Below are 19,356 nucleotides of genomic sequence, written 5' to 3'. Positions count from 1 at the left end.
TCTCTACTCTTGCTTCGTCATTGCTCAAACAACCACGGAAGGTCGCGTGATGTTTTCACACCATTAATGGTAATCAGAGTATCTGATCTGTTCTATGAATTAACGATGACAGACAATAGTCGGTAAGCTTTCACGAAAGATTTCCATGCGACATTTAATCGCAGTTTAGAAATTAATTCTGTACAATCAAAATTCAACGAAGCATGTCAAATTTGAATAAGTTGAGTAACTTGTTGCAAGTATTAGCACGTCTCCTATAAATCGTGCAACGTTTATAGCTGTTCAAACACAATGTCGCTCAATCGAGGAGATAAAAAGTTCACGGTGTACAATGTGATGATACCAACCTAGTGGAAAGTTCGTAGCCATTAATATTCTGTGAATAACAATTACGATAGCGATATGTTAACTCGTTAATAATATATACTTTAGTAAATTGACGGAGCCATTAACGCGTAGTTAAAATATTTCGACTAGAAAATTTTTTGGCGGGAATTTTTGAAAGCGTATTATCTGTATGTATATTTTCTAATAATGACAAAGTATTATTTCATCAGAATAAAAGAAATAAGCTTCTAAGTAAGAGATAGTCAAATTAATAACGAGTAGTTAAAATATTTCGACTAGAAAAAATTTCGGCGGGAATTTTTGAAAGTGTACTGTCTATATGTATATTTTCTTGTAATGACAAAGTATTATTTCATCAGAATAAGAGAAATAAGATTGTAAAGAAGAATTCAAACAAGCTATTAAAGTATCACTACAATGTTTGCATTTCTTTCAAGCCCATTGTCTTCCATGTTTAATTTACTGCGTGCCAATAGTCTTGCGCGCGACGAAGATGAAATAGTGCCAGTAATCTTTGGTGTCATTCGTGATTCAGCATTACCACCGTATCTGCTCGACTGTAAATCATTCAACTCACGAGGAAAAGTCTCAAAAGTTCTTTGGCAACTAATAACTTTATGAAATAAATATCGTGATTTGGGTGTACATTGATAATATTGAAGCTTTCTTCTGTAAACGAAAATATTAAAAAAGTTGTTTGGTACGATGAGAGATATGTAGTATAAATAATTTGTTCGAATGACTGCAGAAGATTTGAAGGTCGAATTAATTCTCTTGACAAAGTGTATTACGTTCTTCGTACGGAAAAACTTTTATGAGACTTTTCTTGATACCACTTTCTTCTGACATATTTTGGCGGGAAAATTTGTAATGGACGTTTGCTTAATTACAGTATTTTCCATTGCAAGAGTGACACGGAAACAATATGGTTTAGCAGATATTTTTATACATTTTCCGTGACATTATGTAACCTTATGTAACACTAAGAAAATTGTTTAAATGAATAAAAAAGTGAAAGTAAAAATTTGTGTATTTTTATTGTTAAATCGTCTTCCGTTAAAAAATTATACATACCATTTTGTAAAAATTATTTTAAACTATGGATAATTACACTACGGTTATTCAAGGTTCACCATGACGTTTATTATCGATCTTATCAGTTCTATAAACCTTTTTTAACGTTTACTTGTCGACGTCGACCATAATTTGCAACATATCTCTAGATTGCGATAACTGGAAGCCCGAAAGTAAATTTTAATATTTGTAAATTTGTGTACTTGTATATTTCATTTAAATGAGTGCCCCAAGGCAAGTCTTTTTTAACATTTGGGCGGTTCTGGTCAAAGGTACGATTTTTGCTGCACTGGTATGTTAATTTAACAAAAGAATAGTAATTTCGAACGGTAAAAAAAGACGTTAAAATTCAGTCGGTAATGATAGTGTAACACACGATGAGTGTAGAACGCGTGCGCGCGCAGTATCGTAAAGCAATAAACAAAAAAGGTAAACGAACTGTCATTTTCTACTGTTCTTAAGATATTAGCAAATTTATGCTCAGCAGATAGGAGTAACCGCGAAAAAACAGGGATTAAATTACGACTTTATAATACACAAACACGTTTTCGCAACTGTCTCGTCATTTTGAAGAATTTCTTTTTCCGAGTTCAAAGCGGAAGTGTCAAAGTAAAAATAGACGCGGGAAATAATCACGATTATCAGACACAACGAAACCTAGAGCTGCAAATCGAATTCGTATATTTGAATACTCGAATTCGCGGAAGTATTCGAAGTTCAAAACCTTACGAAGTTATTCGACTTTTTACAACTCTAATGGAAACGCGTTATGCAACGCGTCGAAACGAGCTGAGCGATTAATACACACAAAGCTATGATGGAATCGCGCGAATTAAGATCATTTCTTCTTCTACGAATCCATAGGTTTCTAGATAAATATTTTCGTAAACGTTCGAAAATAATTGTGATGTTTGATTATTAACCCTGGATACCATTTAATAACGACGAATCGAATCTTCTGGTTGTGTAACGTGATCCGACTAATGGAACGGATACATTAAACGATGCTACATGAAATTGTTATCGAAGACAGAAGGTGAGAACGGGTTAATTGTGGACGACACTTAACGTATAACGTTTTGCGCGATACCAGCATTCCTCCTCATTCCGTTTAATAAATACCAGAATAACTCGCGTCATTTTATCTACGTTAGATGAGACAGAAAGACCAACAGTTTGTTTTTGTAACGTACTTGGCAATTTCGTGGAAAACACGTGGGTTCTATTTTCAATTGTCTCTTAATATTCAAATCATTGCTAGCGTACACTTAATCGGAAGGATGTGCCATCATAATTTCCGAAGTGGTCTAAAGAGTATTTTGAGCTCAAGGGTTAAACGCGTCTTCTCGGTGTACCGGGTAGCGTGTATTTTGGCCTTGACGTTAACATGCTGACCCGTCGTATACATAAGTGTTTCGAGTTACAGTTAAGAGCGAATTTCTATCGTAACATTCGTTCTAGGAAGCATTTAATGCGGATAGATACTTACTTTGTTTAGTAGCGTTTGTTTCTAGCGCTAAAACAGAACATCACAGTCTATGCATATTACTTTGTTAAACACGCATCACCAGTACCCAAGCCACGTACGTTTGGCGCAAAGCCCACGCCGCTACTGAACAGTTTTTGCCTTTCCTCCGCTTGCCTCTTCATGCGGTGACGTAATAATTCTATTAGGGTGCGTTTCAAACTGTTCGATATGGTTACTATGTCTATTCGATTGAACCGAATCGTGTAGAGTGGATTTGTATCGGATAGAATCGCGTTGAGTTAAATTGTATCGAGTTGGATTGTAATGCTTGGAATCGAGTCGAATTAGATTGCATCAGGTTGAAGTCATTGATGCAATGATTTGGAGTCCTAGATGGGCCTGTCCCCACCCCTAAAATGAAGGATTGGCCTTTGTATAGTATGTGTAGCACTTTTTGATATACTCAAAAATTCCAAAAGGCAAGAATCGTATCTAACCCGACCCAATTTTTCTACTTAACCTATATGTGCATTTGAACAATTGGAATTGGTTGAAATCAATTAGAGGTATATTAATAGTAACAAAATAGTACAGTAAACGGTTTAAGTAGGAAAACAATTTATTTCACCTTCAAAGCAGTGTCATAGACTACTTATAAAAATAATACTATTATTACAATTGTTTTAATAGCTAAATGATATGCACAATACATTGTGTATGTATTGTGTATATACCTCAAGGCGTTTTATATATGTGCATTTGTATTTATAAGAATATATTTTTAATAATCTATTAGAAATAGTCTCAAAAATATGAATTTTAATTTTGTAAATATTGTCTTTCATCTCAATGTACTTATTCTATTTAAATCTTCATTTTACATTCACCTGACTACCATAAAAAAAATTTGTTAGTTCACTTGTGTTTAAAACAAATTCAACTTGATTGAGCATGAATTCAAAATCGAAGTAAAAAAATATTTTTACTCCTGACTCAATATTGACAATTAGGTCGTTGATTCTTCTCGCATTGATAAATAAACGAATGTACAATTGCACTACTCCATCAAATTGTGATGACAATTTCTATGAGAACTTAATTTTCATCATCGTTTCTGGTGTTCATAAAGAGTATGTCATGGCAAAATATTTATATTAAATTTCATATTTGTTTTCCTTATAAAAAATGTCAAAGTACGAGTCATTAAACAAAAAACTACAATCATGACTTTGTCTGGAATGGTAAAAAACATAAGAGATCTTGCGTCAATACGAAAGATCTCTTTATCATTATTTATATTACTTGCATGATTTATAGATGTTTTGTTTGGTTGTTATAATAAAAACATCTAGCAAAATTCGATATATTTCTACAAAATAAAATAAAAATAAAATAACTACTTGTGTCTGTTATTCGCCAAATATAAAGGCGCTATTTTTACTTAAAAAAAAAAAGTATAATACTTCTAAAATATACTATATCGGAATCACTTCCTTCCTATCCAACTAATCAATGAGTCCGAGAATTCGATAACATTAATCCAAGTTTCTCGTAGGCATACGTCAAATTTTTTGTCAAACCTTCACAACATCCGTTCTTTTCTATGGTTTGAAATCTGTAAGTTCTGAAGTTCTTCTCTGTATCTATGTAGGTAACAGCCGCCATTAATGGACATATAATAATTTTTGTGTGATCTAGGAAATTTATCTGAAAAGGAAATAAAAAAATTTCAATGTAGAAACTTAAATTTATAACATAAAAATGTGAACATTTAACTCACTTGTACTGTTCCATTTGTTAATTGCATAACTACGGCGCTTTGTGTTCTGAACCACTGATACATATAGGGTATCCTAGACATCGCATCGCATGGTTTCACGTTAACTGAACTTCCAGCTTTCATTAAATTCTCTTTCATGTATTTTAAAAAGAAGTTCAACAGTTTCATCTTTTTTTCTAATTCGGGCGGGTATTCTCTGGCCGTATAGTACAGTTCATTTCCCTCGCGATTTATATAATGTATATTGAAGCAATTAGCTAACATAATTAGTCGAGTACCATCGTTGTACATCACACCCACTCCGTCGTCAGAAAGTTGATAACCGAAACCGTATTTATCTGAATAGTCCACCCATTTACTTATCCATACTACAGGTTGAGCGGCTGGATCTGTCATTTCATCTGTAAAGTTTAAATAGATTTATGTGAAATAAATAGGCATTTGCAGAAAAAACGATTCAGTGAGGCATGTGTTTTTTCCGTGTTTGCCAAACAAGCGTCTACGGATCAAACAGCATTTGGAGCCGCGAATTTCTCGGGGGAAAAAAACGACAACACATGCGACCTTTTATAAACGCGTGCAGGCTCGAAGTCTTCAAAATTTAACTACCTCATGTGTTGTGATTTTTTCAATAATAATATTTAATGATGATAGTACCTGCTGACGAAGTTGTCTCTCTACTTGGTTTAGACTTTAACACACCAGCCAGCTGCTCTCTTAACGTCTGCTGCATCTTTCTAATGTCATGATTCAGCTTTTGAACTTCACTTATTGTATCTGCAGGCTTTGCTTTACGAGCTGGACTAACAGGTACTCGGAATATAAAGTCTTGTCCCTCTCCTCCTATATTAGTGTTCATTTCGGACAATGGTTTACGTTGATTGTGCATTTCTAATGTATCTAACCGGGGTGCCATTGTCAAACATGATAGAGGTAAACTGACTGGCATATAACCTGCAACGTAATAAAATTATAAATTTCATGTTCTGATCTGACACTGCAATTTTTAAGCGGTTCAATGATACTTGCCACCAGTAAGAAACGGATCTGTCATTAATTTTGATATGGATGGACGTTTAGACGGAACCCCTTGCAACATATTAGATATCATGTTCATCGCAACTGTATTTATATGAGTGGGAATTTTGTACTGGACCTGCTTAATTCTAGCATAGGTTTCTCTTAAACTAGAGGTTTCAAATGGAGGTTTGCCGACTAACAAGGTATACATAATGCATCCGATACTCCATATGTCAACTTCATAAGAATGACCAGCTTTAGTTAAAATTTCTGGTGCTATATAATTAGGTGTGCCACAAAGTGTTCTATTAACAGAAAATAAGATTAACTTCACAATATCTGGATGTAAGCTACACTAAATGTTATAATTACTTTTTTCGTTCTCCATCATGTTCTAATCTGGTAGCCAACCCAAAGTCACCAATCTTAACTTGTAAATCGTCATTCAAAAATAAGTTGCCTAACTTTAAATCTCTATGAATAATTCTATTTTGATGCAAGTAATTTACTCCTTCTAAAATTTGTTTCATATAATACCTGGTTTCACATTCTGTTAATGCTTTTCTACGTTTATGTAATTCCATCATTGACTAAAAAATATAATACATGGTTTAACAAACTATATGAATCCAAAAAAATTGATAAATCCTGTAAATCATTTACCCTTTTACGGCATAATTCCAGGATTATATATATATTATGCGGGTCATCAAAAAATCCATAAAAGCCAACAACATTTTTATGATTTAAAGTTTGATGAATAGAAATCTCTTGTGTCATTTTCTCCCTGTGATTGCTTTTTGTAATCTGCGATTTTGGTACAATCTTTCCAGCGAATGTGCGATGTGACTTTGATTCTCGTATTTCGTAACATTTTGCGAAACCACCCTGCAAAGTTAAGTAACTAAACTTATTAATTACTGTACACAGATAAAAAATAAACAAATATAAAACAGAAACTTTTGTATATATATTGTTCATGCATCAAATGGCATATGTTTTAATAAGCTTGACAATGTACTTCCAAATATTAACATTTTAAGTACATAATTATATTGATATCAATGTGCATTAAAATTTATTGAAAAGCTTATTTCTTAATGCATGCTTTATTCATAATTTTAAGGATAAAGCAACATATGTTGGCATGTAGTAGCAAGGCTACTGAAATAAAAAACTAAAATACAGAAAAAAACATTCAGCTTACAAGGAAGCACTTTAAATAAAGAAAAATCAAGAACATAAAAGGATTACTTACTTTCCCAAAAAATCTACCCTTAATATAACTTTTTCCGGAGTTTGTATCGTATATGACGTCGGGAATAATACACTCTTTTTCATCTTTCGACATCTTCAATTACATTCATAACTTTCTTGTGAACTAAAAATTGCTGCTTTTGCTCGTGCAAGAAAGTCAACGGATTTCAATATTTAAATCCCAGTTTGTTGACCAATCCGCGCTTACCTGAGCAAATGACCAACAATATATGCAATTATCCCCTAGTAGCGAAATAACATGCTGTCGTGTTTCCATGAAAATCATGCCGATATTGTTTTTCTTTTCTTTATTGTCTGCAATGTACTTCATCTTCTGTAATATATTTCTTCTGAGCATTTGTAGAAGTATATGTCAAATATGTATATTTAGAATATTTATATTATCGTATGTAATTCATTACGCAAGACCACTCATCGTACAGGTTTTTCGTAACCACGGAAATGTGAATGCGCGTTTACAACGTTCGCGATGTCAAGCGCGTTAACTAGTAATTTTTATTTTATGTTTTTTACGTCATCAATTCTTTTCTTTATGCACACATTTTTGTCTACCAAGTATATGGCTGATAGGTATAGAACCTAGTGGTAATATACGCGATGGATGAAAATAAACGAACAATGTGAAACGATGATAATGTATGAAGTATACAAGATAAGTGAAATGTTACATCCAGTTTCTTAAATGTATTCATAAATTATATAAACGTAGGATAGAAAATATTTCGCCAAACAAAAGGAATGTACCGCAATCAATGAAAATTAGAAATTATAGAAATTTTTGTCCACTGGGTATACATTTTGACGTTCTGATTAACGTCACAACGCATGTGCAACACCATAGATTATAAAGTATATAGAACTTCCTATGTGTAAAACGAACAAAAACTCATCTATTATGTCTAATAAAAAATTAGATAATAAATAAAAACGAGAGAAATTGTTTTTATATGCTCACTCGAATTAAGTGAAATAATATCTGAAGATTAATATTAGAATCACTGAGTTCGTCACATGAGAATCGTTCTTAATATACAGGATATCCGGTAATGTCAATATAGTAATTTTACTGGTGTGGTCGATGCTTCTGTTTCCGGCAACCGGCGTCCATTTTCATTGTTAGCTTATAGAAGACTGGCGCGTTTCGTGTTAATGAACGGATTATTTAACAATAAGTGGAATGTGAGCACATATTAATAGTACTTTAGTGATAATTTATTTGTTGTTTTTCATTTGATAAGTGTAAGATTCTCAATTTATCTCAGAATCAAAATTAAATAGGGAATCCGTATAGGCACCTCCGAAGAATTTCGGATAGCGTCTATAGCTTAGTCTGTGGCATAATGGAGTACACATTGTTAAATTAAAAATTTTATCGATAGTTTTAGATATACTAATAAATGGAGGGTGCGCCAGCTAGCAGAGGTGGCTTTCGTGGTCGCGGAGGTCCAGGTGGTCCAATGAGAGGACGCGGTTTTGGAGATAGGGGAAGGTAACTTTTACTTCAAATCAATTTAATTAATTAATACATAGGGTGTTTGTAATAATTAGAAACAAGCCATACCTTTGAAATACTTAAAGGTATTTTGCATTTTTAGTTATTTCATAAGTAAATTTCACTTTGACTAAATATAAAATAATTTTGTATTATTTTTTAGAGGTGGACCCCCGAGAGGTGGTGGTGGAGGTGGTGGAGGAGGAGGTATGATGCGTGGTGGCCGTGGTAGTGGACTTGGAGGTGGTATGAGAGGTGGACCACCTGGAATGAGAGGTAGAGGTGGTCCTCCTGGCAGAGGTGGCCGTGGTGGTCATTTCCCCCCAGGGTATTTATATTTTGTTTAGCAATTATGTAGAAGGAGTTTCTGCTTCTATAACATAGTTTGTTATTTTAGAGGTCCACCAGAACCAGGTATGTCCAGTGGACCTGGTGGAGGTGGCCCCCCACCAGGAATGGGAGGCCCACCACGCAGTGGAAGCAGAGGAGGTGGTAGCAGTGGTTTCCGTGGTCGAGGAAGAGGTGATTTTGGCAGAGGAGATAATCGCGGAGGTAGTAGTAGTTTCCGTGGCCGAGGAGGTATGGATAGAGGCAGTCGAGGAGGATCTAGGTATGCAACATAACTACTGTTATTCATAGTACTGTTGTACTATTCATTTTAATTTATGTTTGTTTATAATTCATTAGGGGTGGATCTGGTCGAGGTGGTCTGGGCGGCAGAGGTTTTGGTGATCGCGGAAGTAGAGGAGGCGGACGCGGCGGTGGTCCGACAAAACGAGGAGGTGGACCGCCAGGCTCAAGCGGACCTTCTAAAAGACCAAGATTCGATCAACCATCTTCACAACCTGCAAATGGCTATGCAACTCAACCACCAAGGTAGTTCATATCATTCCACTTCGTATAGATAAAACTATGAGATACCAATTTTTGAACATTACAGTCAAGGATATGGAGGAGGTGCTAGCAGTACTTATGGTGGAGGACAGCAGCAGCCACAACAACAGCAACCAGTGGGATATGGTGGAGGTTATGGATCACAGAATTATACCCAATCATCTTATCAAGGATATGAGAGTTACCAACAGCCTCCAGATTATGGTCAAACAGCTGTAAGCTACTTCACATAATATGTCTTAAATAAAAATACTTAGAACTTGCTCAAAGAGTTCGTATTTTTGTGCAGGGTTATCCACCATCAGCAACTGCTGATAGTAGGTATGGTGGAGCACCTGCTGTTCCAGCCACAGGAGCTTTCAGTACTGGAGATCCCTACAGTTATGGCAAAGCACCACCATCAGGTTAGTTCATTATCATATAAGTTTTTTGCCTTTGCTATGAAGCTAGAACTTCAATTAAGAGTTTAAAAAAAGAACAAATCAAAAAGTTTACATCTCACGAATAAAATAAACAAGGGCGAAAATACTTTAAAGGATTATGATTTAATTAATCTGATATACTGCATGCACAGCCAATTACCAGCAGGAGGCAGTGGCAGCAAGGGGCGGGGGTATAGGTTATGCCCCTGCTAATCCCTATGATGACCAATCTTCTAATGCTACTTCTATGACCAACAGGGGTTGTTACTCGACGCAACTTTATGGTTAGTTCTTTCGTTCGACACCACATTTTACATTACATCCTTATCTTCTCTCCGGTTTCATTTGAAAACAGAAAAATAAGGGAGAAAGTAAGGGAGGTGAATAATAAATACCATCCTGTCCTTATTTTTTTAAACTGATTATACACGAAATGCTCGAATGTACATCGATTCAGACGAGAAATGCTTAATTATCAGAGAACTGGATTTTTTTCAAAGACAAGAATACGCAAATAAAAAATGTTTATTCCCCTTTTTTTCTTACATTTTTTGTTTTTATTTGCGGAATTTGAAAGAGTTGCGTTTTTTAACTACTCCTACGACATCAAAAATTGGCAAACGAACACATGTGGTTGTTATAGTTATTTTCATCTGGATACCAGCATATAGCACTGCCTCCTGCTATTATTTACCGTAGATACTCTACCATGATATGTACTGATGAGAAATCAGAACAGGAAAGATTAACATTTTACAAAGTTTATTTGTATGTGGGTAAATATGTAGCTAAAATTAAAAATCTGTTGAATTGCAGATTTTTCTCGTCTGAGTCACATTTACGTTACTTTAAGTATTTTCAGGGACAGTGTATAATTTCTGTTTATTATATTTACAGATTATTCGACTCAAGATGGTGTATATGGAAAACAGGATTATGGTAAGTACAACTTACAATCCAAAAGATATATTTAACATTTGAATGTCGGTTTCTTATCGTAAACAAAAATATTCAGGTTCAATTTTAAACGTACTACCAAGAAAACGATCATATTTCATAGTTTAAACAAACAAACATGTTCGAGAAACTGAAAATCTTTAACTTATAACAAATAAGGAAGAACACGTTCACTATTGACTGCAAGAAATAAAATAGAGCAGGTTTATTTGAACCGTATATTGTTATAAATGAAAACGAATATAAAACAGATCATATTTTTCGTTAGAACTTTAATAAGACAAATATTACTATGGTTATTAAGTATTATATTTATTATCAAGAAAGGATATAGATTATTTAAAAAGTAAAACTTTATATTAGTTATATAATAACTGAAAAATAATTGAAGGATTTATCTCTAACGTTGAAACAAATTTTAAAGTTACGCAAAATTTAAGTATTATATGTGGTAATAACAGGAAAATGTTGCGCCTTAAGAAAAGTATATTATTCAATTTTTCTATGACAATTAATGTCTATATTGACCTAGAATTAAATACAGAATCAAAGAAAACTGTATTTGGAAAGTGATTGAATGGAGAAGCTATGGTTGTTTGCAGGTGGCAGTGCTGGTTACCAAAACGCCCAGTCTCAGCGACGTTATTAAATGACATAATCAACTATTTAATTTTATATACTAGATGTACAATTTTTCAAATTTATAGAATCATTCCTAGCGCGTGAAAAAGTTGGACAAAAGATTTTTTTGTCTTAAACACTAAGTGTTTTGTAATTACTTATTATATTGGTCAATTCTTAGAACAAGAAAAAGAAAATGAAATTACAGGAAATGAAATGATGCATTTTAACGAAAATTTGATGATTTCCTATCTTTGTCGCGCGCATGGGAAAAAGCTTTTCATTAATTTGCGCGAAAAGCGCAAACGATTGTTTAATTACGATAAAAGTATAAATGACATGAGCGTTTTATACTTGACTAGCTGTATAGTGTCTAATTTGTCATGTTTAGCTAACAACTTCGTTTTAGATTAAGCTTAGTTGGTGTACAGTCATTTTGAGCTAATCTGCGAACTGTGAAATAATATTAAATCATATTGTCTTAATTGTAATGCTAAGGACAATGATATTTAGATTATTTGAAAAGTCATAAAATAGATAATAGCTGTGAAAATGCAGCTTAATATCATTAAAAACAAATTATTATAGATGTAGAGAAAAGTTGGTGTTTCACATTCTGTATAAAAAAACATAAAAAAAGGTAATTGTATTTTATGGTGTATTCTTTCTACGGATCGAAGGATCCTGAATTGTATCAGAATATACTGCCCTTTTTATGCGTTAATAGTGTGATTTCAATTTTGTGACAATATTTCTACAAAATAACGATTTTATAATGCATCAGTTTTACTCCTGTGACATTTAATTTAATATGTATAATATAAACTCTAAACAATGCGAAGTACTCTGCTTACAAGTGACCAAGATTAGTCGTATGTCAAGTCGAAGAATTTACTTCAAAAGTGATTTTAAACTTAATACATTTTAAAGTGTCACACTAGCAGAGACAATCAAAACAATATCAGCGATACAAAGGAATATTTATAGTACACTGAGAAACAATGTAATTACTCAGGAAGTAACACGCATGAGTAGGTACAAAAATTTGATCCCAATGATTGTGCACATTAGAGTACAGAATCATTACATAGGGGTAGGTAATGTGATTTTATGTTCTGTCAACACTATATTAATTATGAAATTATCTACACCGTATTAAAGTCATTTTCGTATGTCATCAACATAGTGATAGCGAATCAGATTAATATTGTAAGTGATAGAGTAACGAGTGAAATGAAAACAAATCATGAAACAAAGAAATATGAAAAAAAAAGTAATATTTTTTACATTTATTACTTCCTTACCTTCAACAATGAAACATGAATTGAGCATACAAAAATTTATAAATGAAAAAAAGAAACCAGCAACTGCCGTAGAAATTCGAATACGTACAAAAATGACCCTTCTAGTAAAAATGTATGATCTATTTATACAAATAACGTAGGTATGAAAAGTTTTGTTAAAACTGATACTTGATCTTTTAATGCACAAATTTTTTTGTAATTTTCTCAACAAAATACAACCAAACAGTATTTTTATTTGTTGTACGTATGCATATAATTTGTCCAGACAATACTTTACATTCAAAATGAAATTAGTATTATTGTTCTAAAATATTTTTACCGAACATTGGTGGACAGTTTTAGATATATAAAAAATTTGACGCAAACTAAGTTTATTTCACAGGCGTAACAACAACCTGAGATACTTAGGGAACACAATGAATGAAAGAGAGAATACCTTCCCTCCATTACCAGCAAGGATAACATACAATGTTATATGAATAAATGACGACTGTATGATAAAGTTATTATTGTCCAATGGCACAGGTATCAATACACCTAAATGAAATTTAGAAAATATTGTTTCTTCTGTTAAAATATAGTATTTTCATTGATTAGTATCTTTCTTTGATTTTTCTGAACAATTGATCTGTACAAAATAATATTTCATCTTTTTTATGGTGCACCCATTTTTTTCATTCAAACTATTATATTAAAAATTTTGTTTGATGTAAATAGTACACATCAGACAATTTATTGTTTTCCAAGTTACCATGTACAAAACAAACTTAGTACGTACCATGTATATATGTACAGAGAAACAAAAAGAATCTTTAACGAAATGAAATATACGAACAGTATTAAAGAGTCATGGAAAAGCAAGCAACAAGAATAACGAATTAAATCTATGCTAACATGTATTACGCTCATATATATAGTAAAAGACAAATGCTCGAGTAAACCTCAACCAAAATTCAGGTGAGTAAATACAAATCTATCCGTTTTTTATACAAAAAAAAAAAACTACCAATTAATTGAAAACACAAATGTTAGCAAGGATAATATTAAATAGATCTGCATCTATCGAGTGTAAAGTGGAATGATAACAAAAAATGTGTAGGGTGGTTTCATTACCTAATAACATGCATCATTTTTCATAGTATCATAGGGATTTAAATAGTAATATAATTTTCATAATTAAATATCCTTGAGAATAGAAAAGCAATGAATAACATACAGGTACAGGACATACGGTGTGTGTTCGCTGAATATCTTTTCACAAATTTTAAACCGCTTTATACATGCGATACCTGCAGTATTGTATGTCATAACAATATTAATGAGATAACAGTAAGAAATACGAATAGAAATTTGATCAAAAACAATATTCCATAAGAAAAACAAATAATAACTTATCGTGATCGTAAATACAAAACATGATGAAAAGCAGGGAAGGAATGTACCAAATATTTATGAAAAAAAAAACTAAGAATATAATGTTTTTTATAAATTAATTAATAACAAAACTTAATACGGTTTATGTATTGAGTATCAATGCGTTTAACGATAGGTATATATAAGTTTTGTTATTGCTTACTTATATCTTGTACATTTTTCTAATTTGTTATCATTACTTTCTCTAGGTTGATAACGACTATGCCGTCACACATGGTCGTACTACCATTGAATGAGCTGAGCAACATCTGCCACATGACTGGCATCGACGTTGTTCCTCCAAGAAGAACCGAGTGTTTTTTATATTCCAATGGAGAGTATTAGAGAGGTACAAGCATCGTACTTAATACACTTCAACAAAAGACTGAATACATAAGACTTATAAGTAACTGATTGTGATATATTTGTGATAAGAAAAAATATATTTTTGCAAATAAAATATACAATTTATGTATAAATGGTATAAAATAATTTATCAAATTTTAAAATACATATAATATTTTTGTAGTTCTTATAAATTATTTATTTATATATGTTGTTTGAGTAAAAACGAATTAAAGACGTGTTTCTAAAGTCGTTTTAAGTATGTTTTGTGACATTTCAACAATAAAAAATATTTTTTATTTATCATTTGAAAAATTGTATTCATCTTAAAAATAACATCACATCTTTCATTAGTTTGTTCTTAAACTAAAATATTATGTACAGAGATATAACGTTAGTACACTTTCTTCTAACAATTTTTTTTTTTAAAGTACAAAATTCTAAATGCGTTACACTAACTTATTTAAATACCTACACAGTTGCACAGTTTTTATTCTATACTTTATAATTCGACTGTACACATGACTTACATTGTAGACAAAATTAACAAAAAAACTAAAATTACAAAAAAGAATTTAACATTTATATGTTCATATATTTTTTTAAACAAAAGTAATATTCTTTGATTCTTTGAAGTTAATTATGACTTGAGTGAAACTTATAAACATGTATGTTTTAATTGCTATTTGACTAACATAGAGGAATCACCTTATTGCTTTTGTTAAAGTTATAGCATAGGATCACATTTGAGGAATTATTTCTCCTCGTACATGGCACAGCTATATTTGTATCGCATCGCTTTATCGCGCACGTCTTTTATGATTAGTATTGTTAGATAAAAGTACCAGTTGGATATAACTGTGTCCTTCTCTCATATTAATCAATCTAAAAATATTCAACTATTTTATACAGAATACATGGATCGTTGTTAAAAGGAAAGCAATTTTTTACCTATTTTTTTCTTGTTGCTGTATGTGCACTCTATCACCTCTCTCTAAAGGAGTTATTACACTCGTGTAACATGAAACCTCAGTAGCTGACATGGAAGAAGCTGTTGAACATTTTACGAGCTTCCGTGTCGTAGATTTTCCCTCCGAACTTAACAGTATCCAATAGGAGTAGTTTGTTGGTTCACCAAAATAAAATATCTGAAATATAGTAGAATGTATATAGTTATTTTAGTGAATGTAATACAGCAGACGATTCTGTGCTTTCATATATTTTACCTGTGCAGAAATCATGTATAAACCAGTCACTGTAACTTCTATAGACTTTTTATCTTCTACCAAATGAAATTTATTTAAACTATATATGGTATTATTTTTAGTACTTTTTACCCAGGGGCCAATGTAAACTAAACAGAAAGAAAAACACATTAATAGAATTTTTATAATATTACAATTTACAGTATTATTTACATACCTGTATCAGTAACATGTTGTTCAGGTATTGCTCCAACAAATGTTGCTACCAGAGGCCCTGAATGACATAAACAGACTCTTTTGCAAGTTCTGTTTGTTATAGTATTATTAGGTTAGTTATTAAGAATATGAGAGTTGTGCAGAATTACATCGTAATTCTCATTTAGTCAAATCACAATGCAATTTGTAATTTAGTTAAGTTTCAATGAGCTCAGTAAATTACAACATAATTGAATTACTATGTAGTTGAAGTATAATGTAATTAAATTAGCACAACTGTACAATCTCAATTAGTATATTAGAGGTTTAATATACTATGTTCAAATAAAAAAATGTCAAGATCACATTGAACAGTTTTCCTTATGAGGTCATTAAGTATGAAACTTGACAAACAGAACATAAATCTTTTCACTTTTTATAGTGTCATTTAAATTTGATATTCAAATTTGGCGCCAAATAATAAATGTCAAAGTTCTGGCTGTCGAGTTCCATACTTAACGACTTACGATGAATTTTTTTATGGAAAATACATGCTAACTGAATAATACTAGATACCCAATCGCCTGCGACTGCGTTTGGGCCTCCTTTTGTTCTTTCCCCGTTTTTTACCTCTTCCCTCGTCTCTTCTCCACCGCCCGGAACGGGGTTCTCTCCATATATCTACGTCATCGTCAACGTAATCATTATCGTTACTTTCATCGATTCTCTTCTGACTCGACTGCGCGTCTTTCTCTGTCAAATTTTGGTTCTCAATCGTTAATATCGCTCTCTCTATTCGTAAATTAGTACCGTCGTTAATTTGGACAACGTTCCCGTTATCGTTTAATTGCACCAACGATTTGGGTATCGTAGACTCGTTACTTTTGTTGACGTTAACATTGTCATTCCTGTTTTGCAGACTTCGAGAGTTTAAATACGAAACGACAGAATTGTACGTGTACGAGCTTCGGTTGGATTTGTGAATGTCGTCGAACACTTTGGTAGCCTTCAACGTTGACGATGCTCCCTCAAGTAGCCTTTTTACGTCGTGCATGTTTTTGCTCTCGAGATACCCCTCAGACCTCTGTATCCAGGCGCGATTTAAGCTTCTATTTAATCTGTCATACTTCGACATTAATAACAGTAGGTTAACGTTTATGCATTGCATCTGAAAAATATTGTTACTGTAACGGTTTGTATTCAGCTGTCATCGAGATCAGGGTCGAACACTTAGAGATATCGAACACTTAAAAAATCATAACTTGAAAATATTTTTTTAAATTTAATTCAGCCCTGAAACAGGTGCAAATAAAAATTTACCTGGACTTGTAAACCGCGTACTTCCTTCCTAAGATGAGATAACATAATCGCGAAAATGATCGCCACGAGGAACAGAACGATACTGCGCGATCGCTGAAACATTTTCGATTTTTTAACGTTCGAAACTGTGACTTTCATGTCAACGTTCCATTCGATTAAATTGGTATTCTTCGTGGGATTGTCAACCTGTAGATCGATGTCATTTTGAACATGTTCCATTTTGATTTTCGTAACTGTCGTTTGTGCGATTGCGCGTACGATCGATCACAGGCACGCGTAGTATCGACTAGTTTAAAAATTGCATTACATCGATAAGTACCCTGCAACACACGACATTTAATTGTTCATAGATATTTCACTTGTATGAGCAGTCTCGAGTCACGTTTCTCACTGATTTTTCATTTATCGATAATCGCTTTAACAGTTGATACATCAGTTTTTTATCGCGCGTGCCACGTGTATCTAAATTAAAAAGGAGGCCACGACATGTAATACAATCGGTACAAGTTTTCTTGTGTGAACGTTGCGACTGACTGAACCTTTTTAGAATCAGGGAAGTATGCATAAAGTCTTCGATTCGTCATACTGATTTTGCTGACTCCTACCCATGTCACGTACACTTGGGTGTAAGGAAGGCTTCCATTGGACACGAACGTGGGGCCAGAGAGCACCCCACTGTTTCGGTTCTGAGGGATCAAGTATGCAAATTTCAAATTTTTAAACTTACAAATCCCCAAATTTTTACGTACTTAAATTCCTAAATCTATGAAGCCCCAAATTTCTAAACTTCCCTTAAACTTTTTTAGCGGAGGAACTGATTTATGTTTAAAAATCTAACAGCAAAGCAGAGAGTGGTGGGGCTGTAACCCTATGTCGCCATTTTTCCTACGGAAGCCTAGCGATAGATGCAAGGTGAATAAAGGAGTGTAATGAAAACTGTATCGAGTTTCACTCACGTTTTGAAATTCGATAAACATGCCACGAGGTACTTGTTTGTTACATTACAGAACAGCGAATGTGAGAGAAAATATTGCAGATGTTTGTCGCGCTGATTTCCGAGCGTTAAGGAACCGTATAATTCGCGGAAGCACAAAGAATTATGAACAAGTCGCTTACCTGAGAGACATTTCTGCACTACAGGCGACTACGAGCAACAGGTGAGTGATCGATCGACGAATCGATCGCCGTTAACTCGTACAACGTTGGCGTCGAGGCTCACCCTCCTAAGACCTGGCCGTACACGACGCTGTCTCGTACCATCTTTTGTTTATCTAGGCAGCTCGCAGCCCAGCGTCTCCGAGCGTCTCGACGACTCTACTCGACCGGTTTGGCGGCTGTTCGTTCGAGCGCTGCCAACATTTGGTCAGCAAGAAACTATGGTCGCCTTTCCCTCCCGTTTACTTCTTTGTTCCTGGTTGCGGTAGCACAGGATGAATGAGCGTCTAACTACGGAATCCGAGTTTTATATCATTTTAATCTACTTAGAGGTTATCTTAGAACATGAATCATGAATTTAACGTTTCAGGTATCGTCCGTATTCGTCTGATAAGAATCACAACTCCATTTTTTATAATATAAAGATGCGCTTTGGCGGGATCTTCCTCTATCGATAAGTCGTTATTTACAACACTTGCATTTATCTTGATAAGATAAAATGTTGCACTGGCAACGTTTGAGGGTTTGCAGATCTTAGAAGAAAAGAAATAGGACCTGAACACAAACTCGTTTTCAAGGCCGGTATCCTGACTTTAGGTAGCGACCTGAATCTTTTATGTACCGTTTGGGGTTCCTGATTTAGGGCCCTCGTAACTATTTCGTAACTGCTGGATTTATAGCGATTGTACGGGATGCTAACCTTAACATTTTTTCAGAAATCAAAGGTTTAGAAATCTTACGCCCCTGCAGATACTGATAATGCGAACAAGGAGTTCCTTATGTCAAGTTTTTATTTTTCATCGTTTCAAGAATGTCGCTTTTCCCGTAAAGGACAGCCCTTAAACGGACAGCTTCCGTCGCCGACGCCTTTGCTTTTATGGCACGTTGAATCGCAATTACACGTTACTGACTATTTATATGATTCAGGGAAATATGCACATGCGTTTGACGAAGGATGTTATACGCCATATTTAAAAGAATGAAATACAAGTTCTGTAACTCAGTTGATAATTAAAAAGAAGACTGGAAGATAAGACTTTGAATCAGATAAACTGCAAGATAAAA

The 19,356-nt window shown here is 33.6% G+C and overlaps 3 protein-coding genes across 13 annotated transcripts; 1 reads left to right on the top strand and 2 right to left on the bottom strand.

Moving 5' to 3' along the window:
- Nucleotides 1–3,491: 3,491 nt before the first annotated feature.
- Nucleotides 3,492–7,146, bottom strand: polo (Serine/threonine-protein kinase polo). The gene is made up of 7 exons (XM_003699241.3): nucleotides 6,949–7,146; nucleotides 6,354–6,578; nucleotides 6,063–6,280; nucleotides 5,700–5,995; nucleotides 5,328–5,624; nucleotides 4,671–5,071; nucleotides 3,492–4,597 (listed from the first exon to the last, which is right to left on the bottom strand). Exons 1-7 carry the CDS (start codon nucleotides 7,039–7,041, stop codon nucleotides 4,400–4,402), a joined length of 1,728 nt encoding a protein of 575 aa, XP_003699289.2. The 5' UTR covers nucleotides 7,042–7,146; the 3' UTR covers nucleotides 3,492–4,399.
- An 851-nt stretch (nucleotides 7,147–7,997) lies between these two features.
- Nucleotides 7,998–16,188, top strand: LOC100877979 (uncharacterized). 10 transcript variants are annotated; one of them, XM_012279803.2, is made up of 10 exons: nucleotides 7,998–8,147; nucleotides 8,348–8,457; nucleotides 8,624–8,788; nucleotides 8,858–9,070; nucleotides 9,148–9,339; nucleotides 9,401–9,569; nucleotides 9,644–9,758; nucleotides 9,929–10,060; nucleotides 10,674–10,715; nucleotides 14,281–16,188. In XM_012279803.2, the coding sequence occupies exons 2-10, from the start codon at nucleotides 8,366–8,368 to the stop codon at nucleotides 14,283–14,285; spliced, it is 1,125 nt and encodes a 374-aa protein (XP_012135193.1). In that variant the 5' UTR covers nucleotides 7,998–8,147; nucleotides 8,348–8,365; the 3' UTR covers nucleotides 14,286–16,188. The 10 variants fall into 10 exon arrangements, with proteins under 10 accessions (XP_012135193.1, XP_076393091.1, XP_012135176.1 ...); XM_076536976.1 differs by lacking the exon at nucleotides 14,281–16,188 and adding an exon at nucleotides 13,041–13,257; XM_012279786.2 differs by lacking the exon at nucleotides 14,281–16,188 and adding an exon at nucleotides 11,336–12,078.
- On the bottom strand, nucleotides 11,700–18,815 carry LOC100877939 (uncharacterized). 2 transcript variants are annotated; one of them, XM_076536972.1, is made up of 7 exons: nucleotides 18,253–18,815; nucleotides 17,137–17,456; nucleotides 16,447–16,984; nucleotides 15,839–15,895; nucleotides 15,643–15,770; nucleotides 15,368–15,564; nucleotides 11,700–15,301 (listed from the first exon to the last, which is right to left on the bottom strand). In XM_076536972.1, the coding sequence occupies exons 2-7, from the start codon at nucleotides 17,353–17,355 to the stop codon at nucleotides 15,217–15,219; spliced, it is 1,224 nt and encodes a 407-aa protein (XP_076393087.1). In that variant the 5' UTR covers nucleotides 17,356–17,456; nucleotides 18,253–18,815; the 3' UTR covers nucleotides 11,700–15,216. The 2 variants fall into 2 exon arrangements, with proteins under 2 accessions (XP_076393087.1, XP_012135223.1); XM_012279833.2 differs by having other exon boundaries at nucleotides 16,393–16,984; nucleotides 18,253–18,814.
- Nucleotides 18,816–19,356: the final 541 nt, after the last annotated feature.

The sequence above is a fragment of the Megachile rotundata genome, chromosome 11 (genome assembly GCF_050947335.1).
Source record: "Megachile rotundata isolate GNS110a chromosome 11, iyMegRotu1, whole genome shotgun sequence".
Lineage (NCBI taxonomy): Eukaryota > Metazoa > Arthropoda > Insecta > Hymenoptera > Megachilidae > Megachile > Megachile rotundata.
Note: the sequence above shows the minus strand (reverse complement) of the source record. Positions and strands in the feature narration are given on the sequence as shown.

Coding starts and splice junctions, on each gene's coding strand:
- LOC100877939 (XM_012279833.2), bottom strand. CDS start 17,355: ATGGAACATGTTCAAAATGACATCGATCTACAGGTTGACAATCCCACG. Junction 16,985..17,136: donor TACGCGGTTTACAAGTCCAG/GTAAATTTTTAT, acceptor AATATTTTTCAG/ATGCAATGCATAAACGTTAA. Junction 15,771..15,838: donor ACAACATGTTACTGATACAG/GTATGTAAATAA, acceptor CTTTCTGTTTAG/TTTACATTGGCCCCTGGGTA.
- polo (XM_003699241.3), bottom strand. CDS start 7,041: ATGTCGAAAGATGAAAAAGAGTGTATTATTCCCGACGTCATATACGAT. Junction 6,579..6,948: donor AGGGTAGATTTTTTGGGAAA/GTAAGTAATCCT, acceptor TTAACTTTGCAG/GGTGGTTTCGCAAAATGTTA. Junction 4,598..4,670: donor TAACAAATGGAACAGTACAA/GTGAGTTAAATG, acceptor TTTCCTTTTCAG/ATAAATTTCCTAGATCACAC.
- LOC100877979 (XM_076536973.1), top strand. CDS start 8,366: ATGGAGGGTGCGCCAGCTAGCAGAGGTGGCTTTCGTGGTCGCGGAGGT. Junction 9,340..9,400: donor GCAACTCAACCACCAAGGTA/GTTCATATCATT, acceptor TGAACATTACAG/TCAAGGATATGGAGGAGGTG. Junction 9,759..9,928: donor TGGCAAAGCACCACCATCAG/GTTAGTTCATTA, acceptor CTGCATGCACAG/CCAATTACCAGCAGGAGGCA.